The sequence below is a fragment of the Bactrocera neohumeralis genome, chromosome 6, assembly GCF_024586455.1.
Source record: "Bactrocera neohumeralis isolate Rockhampton chromosome 6, APGP_CSIRO_Bneo_wtdbg2-racon-allhic-juicebox.fasta_v2, whole genome shotgun sequence".
NCBI lineage: Eukaryota > Metazoa > Arthropoda > Insecta > Diptera > Tephritidae > Bactrocera > Bactrocera neohumeralis.
Genome location: NC_065923.1, coordinates 69,245,685 through 69,270,899, shown reverse-complemented (window position 1 = coordinate 69,270,899; position 25,215 = coordinate 69,245,685). Strand labels below are relative to the sequence as shown.

At 37.3% G+C, this 25,215-nt stretch overlaps 3 protein-coding genes across 3 annotated transcripts in view; 1 reads left to right on the top strand and 2 right to left on the bottom strand.

The window, feature by feature from the left end:
* Window positions 1-134: 134 nt before the first annotated feature.
* Window positions 135-1,403, bottom strand: LOC126763797 (proteasome subunit beta type-7). Its single transcript, XM_050481612.1, has 4 exons — window positions 1,227-1,403; window positions 988-1,167; window positions 429-900; window positions 135-354 (listed from the first exon to the last, which is right to left on the bottom strand). The coding sequence occupies exons 1-4, from the start codon at window positions 1,286-1,288 to the stop codon at window positions 220-222; spliced, it is 849 nt and encodes a 282-aa protein (XP_050337569.1). The 5' UTR covers window positions 1,289-1,403; the 3' UTR covers window positions 135-219.
* Window positions 1,404-1,673: 270 nt separating this feature from the next.
* On the top strand, window positions 1,674-3,272 carry LOC126763795 (39S ribosomal protein L39, mitochondrial). The gene is made up of 5 exons (XM_050481610.1): window positions 1,674-1,861; window positions 1,986-2,322; window positions 2,461-2,561; window positions 2,626-3,068; window positions 3,141-3,272. Exons 1-5 carry the CDS (start codon window positions 1,789-1,791, stop codon window positions 3,195-3,197), a joined length of 1,011 nt encoding a protein of 336 aa, XP_050337567.1. The 5' UTR covers window positions 1,674-1,788; the 3' UTR covers window positions 3,198-3,272.
* A 505-nt stretch (window positions 3,273-3,777) lies between these two features.
* LOC126763779 (zinc transporter ZIP6) overlaps window positions 3,778-25,215 on the bottom strand; it is a 34,698-nt gene continuing 13,260 nt past the window's right edge. The window contains exons 2-4 of the mRNA XM_050481565.1: window positions 18,004-18,307; window positions 5,228-5,533; window positions 3,778-5,161 (exon numbers count right to left, since the gene is read on the bottom strand). Of these exons, the coding sequence (XP_050337522.1) occupies window positions 4,056-5,161; window positions 5,228-5,533; window positions 18,004-18,307 (1,716 nt within the window). The 3' untranslated portion in view covers window positions 3,778-4,055. The remainder of the gene's footprint in view (window positions 5,162-5,227; window positions 5,534-18,003; window positions 18,308-25,215) is intronic.

The window sequence follows — 25,215 nt, the reverse complement described above, 5'->3', positions numbered from 1 at the left end:
GTTTTTCATAGAACGCATTGGTGGTTAGCGGTCAGTAAAAGCTTGTAGAACCTTTGCCAATATTATACATATTCATACATACGTGGCAAATGTAATATACCCTGTTCAGCACAAACAAGTTAAACTACCAAAAATTCTTTAAAAACTATTTTATTTGCAAAAACCAAGATTTAATTAATTTTCGTATGTTTTCACATGCATACTGTGACACCTCATAGGTTAAGCACCAACTTCCATAGCTTCAGCTGTTTCATCACCATACAGTTTTTTGTGAAAAGCTTCAAAGGGTACAACTTCAATTATTTCTTCCTTGCCGACTAGTTCAGTTGTGCCAGGTTTAAAGCGGTAATCTCCCTGCAAAATAAAATCAAACATAATATTTAAATAAACTATTCCTTCAACCTCATGTTCATCTTAAATCTGCTTACATGACGTTTGCCTTTCAAGTTGGCTAGCTCGTAGTTGCGCAAATAATCGACGGAATCTTTGCGTATAACACATAAATCGATGTTCGAACCAGAACCTAAGTCATTGAAGACACCAGCCGCAATAGCATCGCGCACAAGCAATTTGCCCTCCTCTTCGGTCATGTCGGGCTTCCAACGTGACTCAAACACAGACATTGCCGCCAAACTGCCCGAACCCATTGTTGCATATGGCAGCTTATCGGTCGAACCATGCGGATGTATGCAATAAATGTAGGAGCCAGTCTTGTCAACACCGCCAAGAACTAAAGCAGCGCTAATGTGTCCCTGATAGCGGAATAAAAATTGTTTCAACAGCGTGTTGGCTGCCACAACGGGTACTTGACGACCTGTATTTAGACGGTGCATTTCCAATTGCGATGCAATCAGATCGGTTGTCATTTCTGTGTCGGCGGCAGTACCGGCACCACAGCAGCTGCAAATGTTATGAAATTATAGTAAACATGTAACAGTATGTATGTGATGGAAAGTAAATTCATTATATATATGTAGGCTTACTTACTACATATTTTTAGCCAGATAGTGAATTTTGGAACAATTCTTATCCGACACAATTGGACCTTCAGTGGCGCGTGTATCTGCTCCAAGTATTACGCCATCCTTGAATATAATACCTGCAATTGTGGTGCCTGTTTTTACAGTCTTTGGATGTTGGAAACCGGAGCTAAGCAGCATTTCATTTCTGTTAAAGAAAGCATAAGCTTTATGCGGCGTTCAACTTAAATTACAAATATTATATACCTTTTGCAGTTGTCAAAGTTAAAGCCACCTTTCGGCACATTGCGCACAAGTTCCATATTCATTTTGTAGTATTTTTATTAAATTAAACTCACAATGATTTGAGGAAAATATCTGTGCGGAATTACAATAAATGTTTTAGCGAATAAGATGACCAACAAAATTGTGACAGCCTTGCGATGCTTCTTCTACTTTCAAGTTGCCATTAACAATGATAAAAAAACATTCACAATGATCAAACATTTTTGTTAACAATACATTTTTTGTTTGACAGTAAGTAGTAAAATTAAATAAAATAAAATTGTATAATTTAAAATTTATTCGGTATAGCACCTGTAGCCTGTATATTGTAGTAAATTGCCCGTCATATATTTTTGTATTATTATTAGGTACAAAATATCTGGATCTTCTCTAGTTCTTTTTTAATTACGTGGCAATATCAAAGCACGTTGGTATCAGCTGTTGAATAAATTTTGTGATTTGATAACATTTTTGCTGTCTCTTGAAAAAAATATAAAAAATCAACTTCAAAAGTTAAAATAAAATTGTACTGAATTTTGTGGAAATGGCCGGCAATAAAATGCTCTTCCAAGCAGTATTAAATACATTGCAACGCTTTAATCGATTGTCAAATATACGTGAGTTTACTAATGCTATTGGTGTTATCTAAAAAGTCACCAACATATGCAGGACATTTTTGAATGATTACATATACATTTTTTAAATGAAAAGCACTGCTATAGTTTAATTATTCTATTCTAGGTACTTACGCTACAAGTAAGGAAACTATCAGTCCAGCCATAGCTAAGCGCAATGAATTGTTTACAGAAGAGCAACGCCGGCAAAAGGAAGCTGTTGGTAGAGTAGAAAAAATTGAGGTGCGTTATTTGGGTTTACCGGAAGATGTCACACTAGCAATGAATGCCCATATATCTACGCCTTACAATTGTGCACAGCATTTAAGTGATGGGCATTGCAAACGTTCCGCTTTAGCATTGAAAGATGGTAATGTGCCGTGGGATATGCACCGGCCGCTAACAGAATCTTGTACATTACAGTTGCTCAACTTTACAGTAGCTGATCCTCATTTAATAAATAAGTAAGTTATCAACGAAATAATTGAAACAAAGAAGTTATTTCATTCGATTAAGATTGTGCAACTAACAAATTAAAGTGGAAAGAGTTAGCAAGTCACATCTTTATTACACACAATAATTGTATATGTCATACTTTGCAGAGCTTTCTGGCGCACATGCAGCTTCATGTTGGGTGCAGCACTCGAAAACAGTTTTACTGAGGAAGCACATTTGCAGTTACACAGTTTTCCAGGACCAAATAGTAACAATCATATGCCTGCTATATTCTGAACAAAATATTAATATAAATGTTCATTTTATTGCAGTCAAATCTGGCAGTTTTGTTTACGATATAGTGCTGCAAGCGCAATCTTGGCAACCTACTAAAGCTGAGATGCGTGCCCTATCCGCAGCGATGATTAGGTTAGCCGCAAAAGATTTAAAAATCGAACGTCTCGATGTGAATAACGAACTAGCGCTGGAAATGTTTGCCGACTCGCGTTATAAACGTGAACAGTTGCCCAGCATTGCACAACAGAATCAAGGACGTGTCACGCTTTATCGCATGGGCACACATATAGATATATCGCGTGGTCCAATGGTGGCATCATCACGTTTTCTTGGCAAATGTACCGTGGCAGTAGCGCACAAAATTGCCAATGAGGGTGATAAAGATGCTTTGTATCGTGTGCAAGGTGTGGGCTTGCCGGCTGGCTTTACCTTGGATCATGTGTCGTATGGCACGTTGGAGGAACGCGCTAAGAAATTGGTAAGCAAATGATTTTTTAATATGGATAGCGGTGTTATATTTCAATTTTCTTTTCTTTTATTTTTGTTTCAGAACTCTGCACGTTTGCCTAATGAGCCTTTTGAAGAACAGCACCAAAAGATTGCTTGAATATCCTGAAATGCATTATTAAGTTAAAAACACGTTTTTGTTTTATTTTAATTGTAATAAATAATTAAACTGAAATACTATTTTATTGTATACTCGACGAAACGACCACGGATTTTCAAACGGTTTTATGGATTTGGTAAGTTTAACTTTTTCTTCTAAAATTTCGTGCCAGCGTAGTCTTCCCTATACCAAGTGGGTAAGTCACGCAAACTGGTGAGTTGGTAGTTAGTTCTTGACCAGATATATCAATATAATTCCCTTTCCGGTTACTGAAACCCGACCAATTAGCATTTTCTTGCAGCTCGTGAGAAACTGTTCCGAAACGTAGGGTTTTCATTCGGGAAACTAATAGCACAGAGTAACATCATCTGTGAGAATCTGAAGCCCGTTCCCATAACAATTGTGTGTACGTAACTAAAACGAAAGCGCTACAACAACAACAAACACAAAAACATAAAATAAATCCCAACCACATTTGAAAATTTGAATGTTCTCTGGTTTTATGCCAGCTGATAATTTTATCAAAACACGTGCGCCTAAAAGCATGCTATGTTTACATTTTCCTATTAATTCAACAATGTCATTTTATCGAGATTTTTAATTTATTTTAAATTTTATTATATTTCATAAATCGTTTCTAAAACTTAATTTGTACAACTACAATATCTTTAATAATACTTTTAAACTTAAAAACCATAAAACATACAAACTTAAACATAATTATTAAAAAGAAGACTCTACAATGTAGTCTAGGAATGCGTGTTTTTAACAACTCACATTTGCGCTCTCAATTTACAGAACTGAGAAGCGCATAATCATATATTGCCGCTTGCATATGTTGTTGTTGCTGCCTTTTTTTTACTTAAAAAGCGCCGAGAGCGAATGCTCATTGACAGCGATGGCCAACATAATAATACCACCCAACAGCATGCCGAATATCTGTATTAATGTACCCTTCAGTTTGCTCTTCGCATCGTGCGCATGCGCTTCGACTTCGCTCATCGCCGGCACAAGATCCGCGAGCGCAATATAGAGAAACGAACCGGCTGTGCAGGCGTAAATCCATTGTGTCATATTGCCATGCGCGCCGGCTATGAACAAACCGATAGCCATGCCTAGGAAACTCAACACCGAACTGACAATGTTCAAGTAGACGGCGCGCCGCAAGGACACGCCTGTCTGCAGCAGAAGCGCAAAATCGCCCAACTCATGTGGCAGCTCGTGGCAGAGCACGGCGAAGGCGGTGGCCATGCCGGTTACTGGATCGCTGGCGAAAGCGGCGCCAATGGCGAGGCCATCGGTGAGATTATGTAGACCATCGCCGATGACGACCATGAAGGCTACAGGCGTCAATGGACGATTCGGCGTTTTCTCATCCTTTTTCGTTTCATTCAACATGATATTGATCTCTTTTGCATCGTTATTGACCGGCGCTACGATGTTGGCGGTGAGCACATTATCAGTTGGTTTCTCTGACGGCGCTTGTTCGGCGTGGTGCGCATGCTTTACATGCTGCGCCTGCTCTGCGTGGTGCGCATGCGCGTGTCCCTGTTTATGCGCGTGTTCTTGCTTATGCGCGTGACCGCCATGTGAGTGTCCATGTCCGTGCGCGTGCCCATGTCCGCCAGCGCTGTCACCCCGCAATAACGGCAATATATGCTCCAAGACGTACATGAAGATACAAGTGAAGAAAGCGCAGGCGCAGATCCAAACTGCCTCATGTGAATCATGCGCCGACTCGGCGGTTTCGACCGCATGCTCATCGTGGTCATCATCATGGTCGGGCACCAGCGCGTGCGGCAGTAAATGCATTAAGGCATCACCGGCTAGCGTGCCGATGGCAACGGCGACGAGGAATTTCAAAATCTCTTGATATGCGACGGTTTTCATGAGCGGCACCAGCAAAATACCAAGCAGTCCGCAGGCGGAGAGTATGAATATCGATATGCTGGCGTATATCCAAGCTGACGGTTAGAAAAATAGCGTTAGTTAGCAGTAAATACAACGTCTATATATGTATATGAACTCACCATTCCACAGCGCCTGCTTGGCATCCATGCCGTTGGTGAGCGGCGCTGGCCGTATGCAGACATGCTGATCAATTTGCGCCAACAGCGCTGGACAGAGTTTCATGAACGCCACCGGTGTTAACTGTACATCGTTGATGAACTCGTTATATTCATCTTCGGAGTTGTGCGCCTTCGTAACATCATCCGCTGTGTAAGTCTTGTAGAGTTTGCGATTGTGTAGATCATCATGGTCGACGACTAGACGTAGCATGGACTTTGGCGAGAGGCAGACATTGGCTGAGAGTGGCACAGCGTCCAAAGAAGCATCTGTAAGAAAAAAGTATGAAGAGTTGCTTAGGCGAATAGTGCTAAAGTATAGAGTGTTTTGAGCTCAACTTTGAACAAAGAAATAAAATTTTGTCCAAGTCAAAAGTGCAACTCGTACCGACGTTTGGAACGACTTGGCGGATTTTACGTCGAGATACTAAATTAACAGCGTAAAAATACAGCTTTTGCAAGAACTGAAGCCGCTCGACCTTCCCAAGCGACATGGCTTCGCTCTATGGGCTCTTGCGAAGTTCTAAGAAGATCGGTAGTTGTCGAGCCAAATTTTGTTCAGCGGTGAGATCCATTTCTAACTCAATGGGTATGGCAACAAGCAAAATTTCCGCATTTGGGACGAAGAGAAACCTGAAGAGATTCAAGAGCTGCCACTTCATCCAGAAGAAACAACGGTTTTAGTGTGGTTTGTGGACAGGAGGAATCATCGGTCTATATTTCTTCAAAAATGACGTCGGTGAAAACGTAACCGTCAATGGTGACCGTTATCAAGCCATGATAACCGACTATTTGATGCCTGAAATTGAAGCTCGTGATCTCGGTGACATTTGGTTTCAACAAGACGGCGCCACTTCCCACACATCATATCAATCAATAAATTTATTGAGAGAACACTTCGGTGAGTAGATAATTTCACGTTTTGGGCCGGTCAATTGACCACCAAGATCGTGTGATATCACATCGTTAGATTTTTTCCTGTAGGGATATGTAAGGTCTAACCTCTATGCGGACAATCTCGCTTTAAATCAGTTTTTGGGGAAAATATCACGCCTGTCCTTCGCTAGTCACCAGTCGAAATGCTCGCATGAAAATGGAAAATTGGACTCTTCCTATGTACCATCTGAGACGTAGCCGCGGGCAACATTTGAAAGAGATAACCTTCAAGTAATATATGCCAAAGAATATTCTTTCGAACGATAATAAACATTTCAAACTAAACTTGAACTTTCTGTTTTTTCTAAAAAAAAAGAATTGAGCCTCGAAGCTGGATCGAATTCGGATAATATTACTTTGAGTCGACATTAACATAGTTCAACGAATCAAGAGACTCCAGCTTTGAAAGTATTCTGTTCTTGGTAGAACCAGAGGAAGAGGAAGATCTATACTTCGTTGCAGAAATCAGATCGAGAAGAACGAACATGACTGCACTCGGCACGTCTGGTGCGCTCTTGCTAACGCGGCTATAACTAGAACGTAAGCGGTGTCTACGCCTGTAAAGAAGAAAAATTTGTGTCGTGAGCGGTTGGTAGGTCCAGAAACTTGGAATAAACACTTGGTTTAGGCACATAATATCCGTGTCGGTTCTGTGAAAAACTAGTACTAAATAATTTTCAGTTGGGAATCCCGACCACTGGGTACACCAACTTTGTACTCAAAGTTATTTTCAGTAATCATCGACTTTTTTGCAATTGGTCGGAACTTTGAGGGTACTTCGGATAGTAAAAAGGTCTCAAAGCAAGCTTTGGTCTAAGGTGCACAGCTTTGGTCAGTGCACTAAAGTAATCCGAGAATATGGACCATTTTATGATGAGATTAAAGCACGATGTTCTCCAGGCATTAAAGCAGTTCGAAGAGATCTAGAAAATAGTGCGAGAATAATGCCTAAAAACTATTTATATAAATTTATTTGAACAAAATTTATCAAATATACACAAATTAAACCGGAAGGCAAACTGAGTATATTTAGTCTAGACGCCGCAAAATCCCGGAAGATGTATTAAGACAATTTAGCTGATAATAAAAGCCTAAGTGTGCAGATTGTTGACTACAGGAGTCTCGGGGTGCAAGTCTAGTATTTGAGGATGTACTTGTATATGCGCACAACGCGGAAGCATTTTCACGCGGCTTATAACCTACAAAACCAATATAAATCAAAAAGAAGAAGTGTGAAGTAATCTAAAGTGTAACTGCTAATCTTGCAGTCAACACCATAAAAAAGTTATACGCAATACAGAGCACCTCAGCTGACGAACGTTCTTGCTATACGATAGCATAAAATTACAAAAGCAACAACTCAGCAATATTGTCAACAGAAATAGAATTAGCGCAGTCGCACATTCAGCGTCAAAATTGTTTTTTTAATTACTCAACGTCTGTCAGCCAGCCAAGTGTGTAGCGCCTTGAGACACATTAAATATGGCGTTAGCCCATAATTGTCGGCGTTAAGCCATTACGTTTACGTCTACACGTGCAGGTATTCCGGCATAATGTCAAAATGTCAACAACAATAATAAAAACAATTATTTATTTACATACAAAATGAGAGTTGAACACGGCGCCGCTATGCTAGGGATCGAGATACACTCCTTCTTGCCATGATAACAAGAAACACGTGATTTAAAGAATTTTTATGTTAACGAACTCCTAACAGCTCTAGAGCAAGTGAGAGGGGAGTGCTTGTTAGGTGAGAGATGTGACAGGCAATGTGTTGGGGGCTCTGACATGCAATTGGAGAGCCTCAAACTCAAAATCTTTGCGGCTTAAATGTATGCGGGAGCCAACAGTAACTGCTGTCTAGAATCCTTTTAGGTGGCGGGTTCCAAACCCACCGCACAACCCTTGGGAGGGATGATTCGCCTTCTCACTTTAGCTCGCCATCAAACAGATGTTTCTTGGCTATCCAGAAGATACTTGGTCTAAGACCGGAAGCTGTGAGCTGCTTGAGTTATATGTAAAATAATCGTTTCTGGTCACTACCAAGTGAATGGCGCTCAGACATTTTTCCTCACTTGCGTGAACTTCTGTACATGGCTCCATCGTTCTACTGCGGCTACACTGGTGACATTAATGTCGTCCGAATGGATGGAAAACTCCAGCACTGAGAGTATTCGAAGTAGTACACGCTGGGGGAAGCAGAGCAAGAGGAAGACTTGTGCTCCGTCGGAAAGAACAGGTGGAGAAGGACCTGGCTACACTTGGAATCTCCAAATGGCGCCAAACAGCGAAAAGTAAGAACTACTGGCACGCTATTATAAACTCGCCTATACCCGCCTAAGCGTTGTCTACGCCAATAAAGATCAATTCAGATGGACTTTTTTGTTATCGATAGATAGCGATGTAGTTCTATCGGATAGAACTTCTCTCAACCCATACTTTTGACTTCGTTCTTAGTAATGAAAGGTAGGTAGGTAGGAAGGAGTAATTCCATTTGGGTTCAATTAGTGTTAGATGCGCCATTTTTATCTACTATCGTAGAACCTTACAATCTTGCTATCCCGTTTCATCGTTGCGTTCAAACCATTTCATTCTCTCAATTAAACTGTTTTATGATTTTTGTGGACAATCATTCAAAGTTTGGTGCCTGATGGGTTCCAAGTATTCTGTGTCGAGTTTGTGGTAGAGTTGGGCGTTCACAGCGGCAAATATTATATGGTGGTCAATTTTAAGGGTATGTTCCCCAGAAGGCCAGTGCTTCATTAGACTTACAGCTAAGTATGTATATACAATTCCTGGACTTAATTAGTAGGTTCCTTGGTTCTATTCCTGTCATATTTGTAGCATATCTGCCTTGAGTATCATGCAACTTTGTATTGAGTCCCTTCTGCCTCTGAGCTATTTTTTCAAAATGTATATCAAGCTCTCTTTTGATCGTTCGCAGTCTAGTTTTACCTACTCGTCTGCCTTTTCGTTGCCAAAAATGTTCCTGTGATAGAGAACCCGAATTACAGACAAGTGGAGTTGATCTGCTAGTGAGCTTAAAGCATTTCTGCAGTTGTTGACTGACTGGAATCATTCTGTGGTGTCGACAAAGCCAGCAATGCCGACTTTTTTGAGTTTTTTGAATCCTCCCGTAGTTATTAGAATCCTACAGCCTTGCTCTATACCTAGTATTTCCGGTTGGAAGTTGGTGCAGGGTTTGGTAGGCGGCTAGAAATGAAGATATGAAGATCGATGAAGTGTACCTCCATTCCTACACCTCAGTGAATTTTGGTCCCGTCGGTATAGATAGAGGTAATAACCTCCTCCACCCCTACTAAATCTATTCTCTTCGCACATCTAGAGGGTATCGTCACCCGAAAGTAACTATTGAAAACTAAGCATTGGAGAACATAGTCTGATTTACTTATGTTTAACTGCTTTAGTATGCCGCAATGTCCATAATCTTTCCGGTCTCAATCTCCTAATTCCTTTATTCTGATAGCATAACTTGTGTTTACTTTCCGAGTATACACGTCGATGGGCAGCTGAAGAAGGAGCATATTAAGCGCCCCGATCGGACATGACTTAATAGCTCCAGTAATCTCTGCGCAGGCTGCTCTTTTTTATATCATTCCGTGTCCAGTCATGGAAATAAATTTAAAAAAGTTTCCATAAGCCATGAAAGCGTCCTTAAGCGTACGCGGTGTGAATAATCTTACTCAAGAACTTACAGTTGCTTTACAAACTTTATAAAAACATGAATAAGGTTACAGGCATAAAGGGTACATAAATCAAAGTGACTGCCTTTGACTAAAGTTATTCCAATGTTAAGCGTGTTTTGTTTGCACTAAAAGCATTTCTTCAGCGTTTCTTTATGATTTTAGTGCTTTTATGCATTCTTCTGCGCTTCTTTTGTGTGTTTTATACCCTAAGTTACAGTTTGTAATATTCAGAAGGAAACGTCCAAAACCTTATATAGCTATAACTGATCGGCTTAACGCGCTGAGTGGATTTAGCTATGTCCATTCGACTGTACGCGAAATAGTCCCACAGCTTTTGAGATATCTATCTGATATTTAGGGCGCGTGTTTTTCTTATCAAGCAGCTTGCTCATTTGGTGGGACACAGATATCGGTTAGTTATATAGGTTAGCAATAGGATAAATATAGGTTAACTATAGGATAACTATAAGTTAACTATAGGATAACTATAAACTATTAACTATAGGATAACTATAGGTTAGCTATAGGATAACTATAGGTTAGCTATAGATAACTATAGGTTAGCTATATTATAACTATAAGTTAACTATAGGATAACTATAAGTTAACTATATGATAACTATCAGTTTCTTGTATGGACATATTTACCATTTGACGAGATATCTCCACGAGACTTGGCACAGATTATTGTCCAAGCTAACGCTACAATCTCCAAAAAAAGGTTATATGTCATATGGCTACCATACAAACTGAGCTATATTCAAAATCAAGATAAAAACTTGTTTATTCCCTCTTAAGCTATAAGAAATGCACCAGTGTAGGGTATTAAAGCTGCAGTGCAGCCGAGGTTTACGTTTTTTTCTTCATATTATATATGTAAATTACGTTTTTTGTTTACTTGTTTACAAAATTGAATTTATTATTAACATTTTCCACATTCTTTTGTGTCATCATGTTTGTATGTGTGTATGTTTTTGTGCCATTTACATGCAGGGCTTTAGTGCAACGGATTTCTGTATTGATTATAAAGTCAGCGTCCGTTTAGTATGCCACACAGGTTGTATGAGTAACTGTATTTGTGCGCAATCGCATATTTGGACTTTCCATTGCATTGTTTTTGTTTTGTTTTTGACACAGTACAGTTTTTGCGTATTTTTCATTATTATTATTTGTTTTCCTTTTTTTGTTGAAATTGGAGTCTTGTTAGCTGGAATTAATTTCAGTATTGCTCAAGAAATTACCTGAAAAAAATCAACTGTCAAGGGTATAACACTCTAGTAGTGGGTGCCTGAAGAGTGGACGCTCAGAGTTGAGTCAAGCACAAAGTTGATATCGATCAGCGCTAATCGATTTTAGGTACTGCAGAGTGGATGCGAGATCACGCGCTGATTTCCGCGCGTACTTTGCTATAATAATGTTTCGTTCTGTTCTGTTTCTTGTTCGTAACAGTTACCTTTAACCGCTTAGCATTTAATTCGAATTTTGTTTAAAACAAGAATTATAATTAATTGATGAATGTTTTGTGGTTAAAAGACAATTGGATGATTAGCAAATTGCCATCATGAATTTGGCCTTGAATATATTAATAGCGGGGATTTAATGAATTCTGTTGGGATTAGGGAATTCCCGTCATAAGTAGTTACTTGAATATATTAATAGCGGGGATTCTAAATATTCTTCTACCACATTCATAGTAATTCTTTGTAACCAAAATCTGAGACCAACATACAAATGAACTCTACACAACACGCGTAATAGATACCGATAAGATAGAGCATCAATCTGCCTGAAACTCGGATCGCACCAGATATTTAGTTTTTGGAAGCAGTATGATTACGATTACTTTGGAAGATTGTTAATAATGTGTAGAAGATGCGCTCTCTATATCAATATTTTATTTCGAACTCAGTCTTACTCGAACTTTAGATCTTACATTACATTATCTGAAAGATCCATCTTTCAAGCTTCAGGGAATGCAAAGGAAATACTGAAGATACCGAGCTCTATTAGAACTGTGGTCCTTCTCAGTACTCTTTTAAAGCATTAGTTCTTTGAAAGACTAAGAAATCTCTGTGCAAAATCTCTTTTTTACTAAAAGCTCCATATCGGAAAAAAACGTTCTTTCAATCTTCAAGGAATGCAGAGGAAATACTAAAATATCGAGCTCTACTTGACCTATAATGTTCTTGAAAAATATTTTAAGGATTTGGCTCTTTGGAAAGACTTCGAAAGTACTGAAAAAGCTGGTTATCCGAAAGAACGTTTCTTCAAGCTTCAGAGAATGTAGAGGAAATACTGAAAATCTTGAGCTCTACTTGAATTCTGATGTTCCTGAAAAGCTTCTAATGAACTAATGTTTACAATTAATCTAGCTTACGAGTTTTTTTGGGCCTTTGGGAAGCCTAACACAGCTCATCTTGAAAGGTTAAAATAGAATTTATCCCTTTTTTAAACTTCAGGGAATAATCACTGGTCGTAATTAAACGAAATATATATTTAGTTTGTCAAGCAGATTGTAAAACTCAGAAAGAAACGTCAGAGACTCCATGAAATGTATCTTATGGAAAAAAATTGCTCATATCGAAACGAAACTTTTCAAGCCCTTAGGTACTGAATATGTGAACACAGGTGTTTATAGTTGACATTTTACCGAAAATATCGGTCAATGTGTGGTATATATAATTGTTATGCAGTGAAAATACTTTCCTGATAGTAGTTTATCTGTGTGTCAAAAATGATTCAAATCGAGTCAATACTTCCTTTAGCTTCCATATACCTAATATAAAGATTTTCGAACTTCCGGGTATCTTTAAGCCGCATACGCCAGCTAATTATGTGAGCAATCTTAACAAAATTGGGAGCGTGTGTTTTTCTTATAACGGCGCACATTTTTGCTTGGAATGAATAAATTCCTTGCTTGTTTTTGTTTATTGTTTTTCAGGAAGGTTCGTGCACAATCCAAGGTATGTTAATACTACAAAATATGTATGTTTATTTAAATTTAAAACAGCGCAAATACAAAGTAATCTAAAAACGTCAGATTAGCACGGAAACAACAGTTTCATATTTATTTAAACGTTTGTATATAGCAGAGTTTTTGTAATCTACTACAAGCGTGCAAAGCAGTTTCACCTTCAACTTGCACAAATTTTAAGGACTTAGTATGTAAATAAGTATATAACTATGTGTATATATATACACGTCTAAGCTATAAAGATAAGATTTTGCAAAAATAACGATTAACTGGAAATATACATAGAAATATTTTCATATATATACATATACTCGTATATATATGGTACTTATGTATATGATACATCCAAATATGTAGCACTCTAATTAAGGGTGATTCATTTCGAGGTTTGCTACTTCACTGAAACTTTAAATTTAAAGGGGAACGTTTGTTATCATTCGAAGGAACACTCTTTGGCATTTAATTTTTGCAGATTATCTCTTTCAAATGTTGGTCTCAGATGGTGCATCCGTTGAGTGCAATTTTCGTTAGTTTATTTTTTGGTTATAACTAGAAGGTATGCTGAATTTACATCGTCCACCAATAGGGGTGACGTGAGTTTGACAGTTCTCGGCGGCAATGTTTGTGTATGGATTAGTGTCAAATTAAATGCCGTTACCATCAAAGGTGTTTGTTGTAACACGATGTTGACTGAACACTTTTTCCGGAATTTGCTGAAATCGACGCCGACGATTTGCATTTCCAATAATACGGTGCGCCGCCACACGTTGGCCTCATTTTGGGCGCAAAGTTGCCAAAATTGTGTGATTTAACGCCTCTAGATTATTTTCTATGTTACATATGTATGGTAAATCAAAAGTTTATTCCAATCAGACAACAACCGAGGAGCTCAAAGGTAACTATAAAAGACGCACTATAGCCTAAATTCAAGCCCAAATGCTAACAGGTGAGAGAAAATTGACGTAAAAACGTGGAGATATACAAATCGAACCGTCAACATAAATGGCATAAAATTATCTGCACGACAAAAAAGGAAAAACGGAGTCCATTTTGTACAAATTGTAATCTTCTATTTCATTTTAATACCACGTCGCTCCTATTGGTAGCCACTTTATAAAGGAGGGCGGTCCGATCAGTACGAAATTTCACTGAAATCGGACTTGTAATTTTGTTTTGCGATGAAAAACGCGTTTACGGAATTAAAACAATGGGAGAGAATCCGTATTAGTGGCTTCATCAATGCTTATTTTTGGAAGGAAAATCGTTTCGACGCTACCGTATATTCTGCTTCGATTGCGACAGCTATAAATTAGTTTAAGAAGCTCCGACGTGATCACTTATCGGGTTGTATGGCCGAGGCATTCTACAAACCAGAGACGATAGCGTCGTCAAATACACATTATGCTCGGACAGTAGAGCTCGCTTTAGTTGCAGATATCATCCTCGATTCGTTCAAAGTACGTTCAAGATTTTGCGAGTTTACTAATGCTTATGGCTGTTGTTTCTTTTTCATTGGGAGTGGTTTCTATGTGACGGGTCCCAAATTCACGCTAGGTGAATAATATAGAGCTTTATACGCACTTGTTTCGGGACCGACGCCCGCTCGCAGCCGTTTTTCTGGTTAATAGACGCTTAATATCAGCGAACCCTTAAACCGAAATTGTCAGAGTATCTCAGCTAAAACTTCCTAAAAAGGTTACTCACGTTTCCAGGGTGTGCGGCGAGGACGTATAAGTAGGAATTGTGTATAGCCCTACGACTGTAACTGCTTACTCCGAAGCATGACTATACCCCATTAAACACGTCTTGCCAACAGGTGTACTTTGGATTGAGTAGGCAATAGAAAAGTAACGTCCTCTCTTAACGAACGGGGGGATCAGGTGGGAACAGACCTGTCTGCAATTGGTATCTCGATTTGATGCGAGAACTTGCTGTTGACATTTGCCCAGCCATTAGCGTAATATTAACTCCATTCGGCTACTAAACCCAATTCTGGTTTTTGCCTTCATAGTGTTGATATTAACTGAAGTTTTTGCACATCATTGATGAATACTGATTTGATGGGGCACTACAGAGACATATTTGTTGGAGATATAGGCTAATATGAAAAAAAGTGGGATGCAGTTCGTCTATAGTCTACTCAAATTAAGGAAAATAAGTGCGAAAAAGCCCATGCATTATTATTTCAGCAAAGCAAAATTTTTAAATCTCAAGCACTGCTAAATTCATCACACTGCCGCTATCTCATGTGAGTATCTACTTTATTTAGAGAGCAGTATTGCAAATAATAATGATAATGACATTGAGGTAGCTACAGTTTTCAGTCTACACTATAATAATTAGTGCTGCGAAGCGTTACGCCATTGTATTAACATTATAATAACTGTTGTTTTGTGAAGGCTGAACATTTGTCATTGTCAAAAGTATACAAAGTGATATATATTTTATGTTAATATATATTGTAAATGAAATAATTGTATAGTGTATATAGTGAAATATGTGAATGGAATAATATAGCTATAACATCAATAGTTTTTCTTAGAAGATTTTAAAATGTAAACTCCAAGTAAAAAAGCTTTTATAGTTGGCTTCTCAAGAGAAATCAGTTGTGAGCCGAGATTGCGAAAGAAGTTGGTCTTGTGGTGAACGAGAGCAAGCAAAGTGCTTGAAGGCTATATAAAAAAATTCCGCGCGTCTTGGGAACCACGTCACTGTAGGTTGATATACTATATATTAGAAAGCTCAAGACTTTGTATATTTCGGAGCCAACCAATAATCCAATCAGGCGCAGAATAACTCTAGCCAACAGGTGCGACATTGTGGTCAGTAGGCAGCTGAAAAGCAGGTCCCCCTCTCGACGAACAAAATGTACGCTCTATAAAGATCTCATTATTGCAGCCCTATTATACTTCACAGAAACATGGACCGTGACCACCCGAGAAGAAAAAGCAATCGAGAGAACTGTTGTTCGCAAGATTTTTGGTGTCGTCCGCGTGAGCGATGAATAGCGAAGAAAATGGAACCATGAACGTTATGAGTTTTACGGATATATGGATACAGTTAAGCGCATAAAAAACCAACGAATGCGCTGGTTAGGTCATGTCGTTCGCATGAAAGATGATGCTCCAACGAAATGCTTCTTCGACTGGAGACCCATGGATGGACAACTGAAGCAGGGGCTTTCAGGTATCCAATGGCAGGCACCAAAGACCAAAACCAAGTGCATAGCGATCTCTCGGCACTGACCTACCCAGGGTGGTAGTGTCAAAAATGAAGAAGAAGAAGAACAATGTCTTCCAAGCACTTAAAAGCGTACCCTCTTATCCGTCAAATAACCTTCATGCAGTATTGATCGCGATCATTTAAAGTCTGCTAACTTTCATTTTGCATTCAGCGGAAAGTAAAAGTCACATTGACATCAAATTGCGCATAATGTCAATTAGGTAAATTACCGAGTTCGCGCAATAAAGAGTTGCCGGCATATACCTACAGTATTGCGCCGGGCGCCTCATTATGCACACCACGAATATGTAAATATGTACATCCTGCGATTTTTATTGTAAAAATGCCACTAAATTGACATTTCAATTGTTGGCTTTGTGACAGTTGCCTTTGTGGAATGTAGTATGTGTACAAATCTTCACCGTTGACGTGCTCATTATTACTTCATACTAATATTTGCCGACAAAGTGGAGGTCAAACTGATTATAGTAAACATAAAGTATCGAATTGATTGAGGAAAGTGTTTATTCAATGTTTTGAGGTCAATTTTGTAAAGGTTGGCAACCTTAACATAGACAATTATGCAATTTTTGAGTGAAGAACTGCGGATACTAATTTAAAAGGCTAGAATTTTCTAGAAGAAATTGTATTGAAGAGATGTGGAGTGCAATTGGTTGATTGCTAATCTCGAGACCGTTCTGAATGGAGCAGCTTATTTGAAAAATAGTTAGTGATATTTCATTCGTTTGTTAGGTTAGGTTCAGAGGTCGATCCTTACGCGCAACGCACTTAGAACGCCGGTCTGTTGGGGTACCTACAACTTCAATATAATTAATCATAAGACCCTCATAAATCGAGAAAGCGTTTTGGGCCCATCCTAAGGTTGCTGAGACGGCTAATGTCTGTGTCGGCTTTATCTCCTGGTGCGACGAATGTAAGACTGTTTCAACCACAGTCTTGCGAAGGCTGGACAATGGGGTGAGGTGATGTTTGCAACTCATCCTCCTAGTTTAGTAACTTGCGTCCTTCTCCTTACAAGTTTGACAACTTGCGTCCGACAAGATTTTTAGCCTTGCCGAATGAATACATATAGAACAATGTCCAGTAAGAGCAACTACGATTGCGGCAAGATTAACTTGGCTAAGTGCCCGTAGTTCGATAGATCTCCTGCGTTCTACTTTAGGACAGAAGGATTGTCAAATCGCACAGGAGCGGTTTGTCGACCAGCGCCTGTTAAGCCCGCGCGAGGTCCATTAGCCCACTGCTAGAACGCAAGATGATAACGGATGTGCAACTCGTTCCCATTCCTATGTGAGCGGGCAAGAGTGCCTTCACTGGCTGTCTCATCGACTTTGCAATTAAAAGCGATTTCGCTATGACGGCACCCAACTGAGTCTGCTGATGAAGTAGCCGTTCTCATGACAGTCGGGTCTACGTAACCGGAACGGACCCGCATTTTTATCCGCCCAAGGACTGTCAACTCGGCTTAATTCTGACGCTATAACAACAACAACAAGTAGCTTGATGTTATTTATAGTGAGAACAGACACTTCTTGACTAGATTTGAACGAGTTCAGCGCTGGTATTGCCCGCTCTGCTGTCGGATTAAAGCTCACCACCCGGAAAGAGGCTGTATTCATAGCAGTACCTCTACTGTCACCTTACTAGCCGTCACTTTTGTTTGAAAAGCACTACAGTGGTCCGGTGGTCTAAATCAAAGACAGACGGAAAGCTGTTTACAGAAAACTTCCCTTCGAACCTTCTCTACTTTCTTCGAACCATTCTTGAAAAAAGCTCATTGCGCCTTTTCTCACGGACTCCTCCCTATCCATATATGTATATCTCCGTCGAAAATATTATCAAGAAATACTTAATTGCTCTTAATGTCTCACTTTACTTACCACTATCACGCGGATGTCTATGCTTTGGATCATGCATCTCTTTGAACTCCAACAAAATGCCTTTTTCCTTCTCCTTCATGAGTATGTCCAATTCGTCGGTGACCTTGCCTTGAGCATTTTTTTGCGTTAAGACTTGTATATCTTCGTCGGTGGGTTGGAATTGCAAATTTTTCTGCTCAAAATAAGCAGTCAATTGTGCATCATCATCTATTTTAAAACCCTTTGGACGATGTACGTCGACTGTATGCTCTGGCTCGAACTCGATTTGTCCCAAGCCTAGATTGTACATCAAATGCTCGAGACCCTGGAAAAAGGAAGCAATTTGTTATTGAGAATTTTTAGAATTGGGTGTATTTTATATATTTTAGGGTATAATATATTGTTTTAAAAATAAGTTTATGAAACTAAAGCCTCGATAATTGTTTATATTTCAGTTTTTTATTGGTTTCTGTCATAGAAATAGTTAGGTCAGGTTAAGTTAATCTGGTAGGCCAATAAGCCACGCGTATACCACTATTGGGCCTTTGCGATACCAGATGGAGTTCAGCTGCTTGATCCATCAGGAGTTGACATCCGTTAGGATGCCCGCGTTTGACGCGATTTTTAACATTATCGATACCTCTTCCAGTGTATCATACCGTGGAGACCTCAGATGCTTACAGTGTAGTCTTGCCAATGCGGCTCAAGTACTCAAAATATACTCCATTATTTCCCTGCTGTCCTGCTTTAGACATTTCCTGCAGCCTTCTCGATCTTTACAGAAATAGTAGACGGAGAATTTTTGTGCATCGGCTATTGAAAGACCGGTTAGTGCTGTTGGATGTACATTCTAGACTGTGTATACTCATTTTATATAGAAATACTAAATAAATATGCTCTGAGAACAACAGTTTGCCAGCCTCCATCTTAAACTGAGCTCAGTTATGAACGTTTTAAAAGAGTTGTTACTTATACTTATAGTCTGTTAGTCTTGGATCGAGCATTTTCAATACTCTTACCCGACTTTACGGCAGAGTGTTGGGTCCGCCTTGCGGTTCCGATGTAAGATTGTGTTTTAAAATCTTACAAAGATTCTTTTTAAGGTATCTGCTTCTCCCTGGACACAATAGCTGCCTACAAAAGGCTTGGTAACACTTAGTAATCCTTCCGTCTTGCAGTCCCGATATTGGATTTCCTCTTAAGATTTTATTAAGATACATTTGAGGTATCTGCTTGTCCTTGGACACAGTCTTCGCCTTACTTAAGGCACTGCAAGACTAACTAATCGATTTAGGAGGTCAATCTCTTAAGCCTGTCTGGTTAATTATGATATTTTTAAAACTCGATTAACGCCATTCTCCACAATCTTTATAAGAACCTTGAACAATGTATAATGGACCAATTGCCAAAACTTGTGTTACTTTCAGTTGCTAGTGCGTCAATTTACTATTTTAGTGTTAACAGTTACTAAGATTTTAGTTTATCCATTCTTTATACTGTGTTTATGGCGATAGCCCTCGTAAATAAATTGCTTAGTGCCACTCACTTTCAGGCATTCGATATTACACTATTGTTCTCAGTTTGAAGTTTAGTGGTTAATTAGCAACAACATATGCTTGTTTTTAAGCCGCTTACGTACTCATTTACGCTCATAATATTTACTTTTGTTAATTATGCAACAATCAATGCAACTGGTCGAAAAATATTTATTAGTTCAATCGGGAAAATATTTGTCTGACACCAGCTTGTTGTTTAGTCAGTAATTAGCTAGATTTTTAGACATTCATAAAAACAAATATATTTTGCAAGGAAGTGTTGCTAAGATGGTTCTATATACTTGTATGTATTTCTATACATTGAACAGGGTATGTTAAGTTAGCTACACGGTTTTCAAGATCCAGAAGGAAGAGTGTGAGCTATGTCGGTTTAACTACTAGGTAAATTTTTGAGATATCGCTTTGAAATTTTGTACAGGTTCTCTTCTCTTCAAGAGGCTGCTTATTTGTCGGAACCACCGATATCGGACCACTATAGCATATAGCTGCCGTACAAAGTAATCGATAAAAATCTAATCCTTGTATGGAAAACTTTTTTAATTAAAAAGACATCTTTAAAAAAAATTGGTATAGATAACTGTTTAAGAGAGCGCTACAATCTCTGAACAACTTATTCAGTTCTGACTATTATAGCGTATAGCTGGCATACAAACTGACCGATCAAATCAAGTTTTTGTGTGAAAACTTTTTTTTTTTGACAAAGTATATTCACGATATTCGACATACAATATTCCCCAAGGCAATGGTATATTCCATGAAGAAATCGTTCAGATCGGATCACTATATCATATAGCTGCCATATAAACTGAACGATCAAACTCTAATCCTAGTATCAAAAACTTTTTTATTTGAAAAGATATCTGCCCTACATTTGACATACGATATTTCCCAAGGCAGTGGTATATTCCATGAAAAAATCGTTTAGATCGGATCACTATATCATATAGCTGCCATACAAACTTATCGATAAGAATCTAGTGCCTGTATGGAAAACTTTTTTATTTGAGCAGGTATCTACACGAAATTTTGCAGAGATTATTATTAAAGATATCGCTACAATCTTCGAATCTATGGTTTAGATCTGATGACTATAGCATATAGCTGTCATACAAACTGAACGATCAAACTCTAATCCTAGTATGAAAAACTTTCTTATTTGAAAAGATATCTGCACGACATTTGACATACGATATTGCCCAAAGCAACGCTACAATCTTTGCAAGTATTGTTTAGATCGAACTACTATAGCATATAGCTGCCATACAAATTCACCAATCAAAATCAAGTTAAAGCTCTTCTAATGAACTTTTATCCGATAAAAAAAAAATGCATTTGAGCAGTCTATCTTAGCTACACTGTACTCGAAGTTTTAGTTTTCGCTTCTTTGTTTTTAAAATCATTACCATTACCGTTATTTGAGAAATACGTATGCCGTAAGTAACGCAAATACAGTCATAATTAAATATCAGCTGTAACTTGTATGAAAATTTATCCATTTATGGCTTCAAAACTAAAGCGTCATACAGCTTCTGCTCGGCAAACAATAAAATAAATAATAGTTAATGTTAAAATAAATAGTAAAATTCAATTTCTCAACACATTAAGCATAAATTGCACCGTTATCGTAGCCGCTGACTAAATTGCTACTTTAGTGTTTAATTTAAGTATGTCAACTTAAACATACATACATGTATGTAAGTAAGTATGTGTGTTTATAAAATTTTTTCATACTATGCTAAATTGGCAATGTTTTGTTGGCTAAATTGCTGACTTGAATGCTAAATAGTGCAGAAAAATGAAATCACAATAAAATTGTGCCGAAATATTGCGTATACGCCCCCTACACAACGACTGCTACCTGTTATATATGAGTGTAGTAAATGAAGCGGTGTAATTATTGTAAATAAATGTTATTATTTATATTAGAAATAGTAAAATAAATTAATATATAGCAAATGTTATGCGACAATCATACAACAGTTGTATATAGCACATGATTTACGCTCAAAAAACTTTAAATAATACTTATGTTTGAGACGTTTGTTTAGTAGCGGCAGTTGGTTGTATATAATTGATAGTTTATGGAAGTACTGTAGTATGCAATAAAAAGCAGCAGTTCGGTTTTCATATACATATGTATATGTGAGATTATTTTTAAGTGTCATTTCAATTTGTAATATAAAAAAACTGAATTATAAGGACTTTTGTTTAGCATAAATCGGTCTCAATGAATATTGAATATGTGAAATTGTTACGATATTTACATTTGCCCACCAAAGTAGCTTATCATTTTAATATAGATCGCATCGTAAACAAATATACTCGAAAGTAAATTGAGGGAAATATTTAGTATACCTTGAACATGCATATAAAAACGATCAGCGTGACGAGCTGAGTGTATCTCGCCATGTCCTTCTGTCTGTAGATATGTGAATTATTAAGATATCAATCTGAAATTTTGCATACCTTCTTTTCTACCTAAGAAGCTATTTATTTGATGGAATCGTCGATATCGGACTACTATAGGTTATAGCTGCCATACAAACTGATCAATCAAAATCAAGTCTTTGTATGAAAAACTTTTTTATTTTTTAAACTAACTACAAGAAATTTTTTATAGATAATTATACGGAAGCATGCTACTATATGTGTAGGAATTATTTAGATCATACCACTATAGCATATAGCTGCCATACAAACTGATCAATCGAATACAAGTCTTTGTGTGAAAAACTTTTTTATTTGTTAAATTATCTACAAGAAATTTTTTATAGATAATTATACGGAAGCATGCTACTATCTGTGTAGGAATTATTCAGATTGGGTTACTATAGGTTATAGCTGTCATACAAACGGTACAAACAAAATTAAGTGCTTGTATGGAAAACTTTTTTATTTGACAAGATATCTTTACGAATTTTGGTACGGTTTATTTGCTAAGAGAACGCTACAATTTCCGAAAAAATTGTTCAGATCAGACCACTATAGCATACAGCTGTCATACAAACTTAACGCTCAAAATTAAGATTAAGTTATTTTATACCCTTTTATGTTATAATGAATGCATCTGTGTAGGGTATTATAGCTTTGGTGCAACCGTAGTTAACAATTTTACTTGATTTTATGTAGATTTTATCATAGACGTACGTACATACATACATACACATATTTGTAGCTAAATTTTTGTAACTAATTTTTTTAAACAATTAATTCACAATACACACAATTTTAAACACACTAGTGTATTTCGAACATAAAAATATTAATTATAAAAATCCGTCTTCAGTTTACAGTTGAATTTGAAGCTTGTGAGCTTAGCATTTTTCGATAGCAAGGCATACCGATACCGCATAAATTGGAGATGAAACTCCGTTCAACTACCAAATAATGCAACATATGTTCGAAATTTCTTAAATAATAATAATTATTATTATAATTTAGCAATAAAGCCCCTACTATATAAAGCTGCACATTTTCGTTACTCACTGTTGGTATTTTCCAAACTAACGGCTAACAAGCCTTGAACTGAGACTTAGTGCATGTGCTAGCTGAATATCGCAACCGCCAAATGATGCGGTGTTAATAATATTCAACAACTACATACATATGTATATATGTATAAGTAACATGTTTGTGAAAAAATATTTGCGTTTATTAATGTTTATGTCTGTGTGCGCAAATGTGCTAAACTATTGCTTGAATAGCTATAAAATGTAGCGAAAGGGTTTGCTAGGCATACAAATCTGGCAATTGCTACATAAAATATTGCACAATAAATAATATACAAGTATGTATGTACATACATATGTATATATAAATAAAGTACATAAATAGTACAGTGTTGAATGAAAGGTTTATTGGCTTTTACGCTCAATTTCGTTCATTTCGGTCACGCACGCGTTTTGAGCAATGTTCGCACGCTTATAAGCGGTACATATACATATATATATATATATATATACATAAATATAATTATATATGTATATAGTTATATGTGTATATCGTCACCTAAACTGCAAAATAACGTAACATCACTATTCATAAGTTAGGGCGAAGGAAAAACGATATAATAGAAACCACACATATTGAAACAAATTTTGAGTTTTGGTTATAAAATGGTTATATATAGGTTATAAAATGGTTATATATTTGGTTATAAAATGGTTATATATTGGTTATAAAATGGTTATATATTGGTTATAAAATGGTTATATATTGGTTATAAAATGGTTATATATTGGTTATAAAATGGTTATATATTGGTTATGGTTATGTCTGACAGCAGCAGCTGCAAATTTCAGCTGCAAATTTTATGCTATATATATGTAATATGATCTAGTGAGTCGTAAGCACTAAAAACTCAATTTCGCTCTTTTTGATGATACGTTGTTTTGCATTTTAGGTAACGATATATACTTAGCTGTATAAGTGCGCAGGTGTTGGGTACATTGTGCGCACGCAAGCTTACTTTCAGTTGCGTTTAATTAACATAGATTTTAAGCTATGTAGGAAGCAAGTTGGCATCCGACCAAAAACTTAAACAAATCGCCGACAAGTGTGACAAATCTATTGCTGACGAAATTTGCCAAACTTTTCGCCATTTTTTATGGCAAGCATGTTTGTGTGCGCCTTAGTGTTTTTGTGGAAGTCAACGATTCGCAGTTTATAAATCAGCTAGGCGACTAAGATTACGTTTAAAAAACAATAACTGCAAACGCTGTAGGAAAAATAAAACACATTTTTGGATACTGAATATGAATTTTTGCTGCTGTAATAGCTAACAGTAAAATTGTATAGTAAAATTTATAAACTCCGAAAATTTTTTTTTCAAATTTGGCATCTAACAGCAAAGTATATAAAAAAATTTCCTTGCAGGTTTCACATCTCTTCATCTTTTTTGTCGTCTCTACACGCATATAATATAAAAATGCTGGTATATACACACAAGTGCATAAAAATATGGTAAAACAGTTCAGTTGCGACGCCACCCATCCGCTTTTTAGTAACGCTGGACGTTGGCGACAGTAAAATCTATGCGCAACGCATACAAATTTGCATAGATTTTATTGAGTTCTACAAACATGCACACCTAAGAATATGCATACCATGCGCAGGCGTTGGTCATAAGCATTGTTATATACATATTCACATATTTGTAGACATACCTGCCTATGCATATGTCTACAATAATCAATTTGTCTCTATTATTCGCACTTGTTCAGAAGCATATTTGCATGCAAACTCTGCGTTGGCAATTAATGCTTTTATTTCAGTGAATAGACGCATACAATTTTGTAGTTGTAGTTAGGAATTTATGAGCGATCATTGTAAACTATATATGTGCAAATAAATTTGAGTTTATGTATGTTATATAATATGGTAATATGTATGAAAAGACGGTATATTGAAGATCTTTCACTGTCCGTGATAGAAAGGGAATGTTCTTTATAAATATACTATACCCATATAATTTCATATCGTCACTAAAAATGCAAAATAACGTAATATCACTAATAAGTTTACAGGCGAAGAAAAACGATATAATAGACACCACTCATATTGAAGCAAAATTTGAGTTTTGGTTATAAATTGGTTATATATTGGTTACTTATCGGTTACATATCGGTTATATCTGTCAGCGGGGGGTTAAAATTTTATGATACATATAATAGGTTGT

What these genes read in the sequence shown, in the direction of transcription:
- LOC126763797 (XM_050481612.1), bottom strand. Translation starts at nt 1,288, where the DNA reads ATGAATATGGAACTTGTGCGCAATGTGCCGAAAGGTGGCTTTAACTTT. An exon ending in TATCTGGCTAAAAATATGTA is followed by an intron (nt 901 to 987) that starts GTAAGTAAGCCT and finishes TAACATTTGCAG; the next exon opens with CTGCTGTGGTGCCGGTACTG. An exon ending in ACTTGAAAGGCAAACGTCAT is followed by an intron (nt 355 to 428) that starts GTAAGCAGATTT and finishes TTTATTTTGCAG; the next exon opens with GGAGATTACCGCTTTAAACC.
- LOC126763795 (XM_050481610.1), top strand. Translation starts at nt 1,789, where the DNA reads ATGGCCGGCAATAAAATGCTCTTCCAAGCAGTATTAAATACATTGCAA. An exon ending in GATCCTCATTTAATAAATAA is followed by an intron (nt 2,323 to 2,460) that starts GTAAGTTATCAA and finishes CATACTTTGCAG; the next exon opens with AGCTTTCTGGCGCACATGCA. An exon ending in CAGTTTTCCAGGACCAAATA is followed by an intron (nt 2,562 to 2,625) that starts GTAACAATCATA and finishes ATTTTATTGCAG; the next exon opens with TCAAATCTGGCAGTTTTGTT.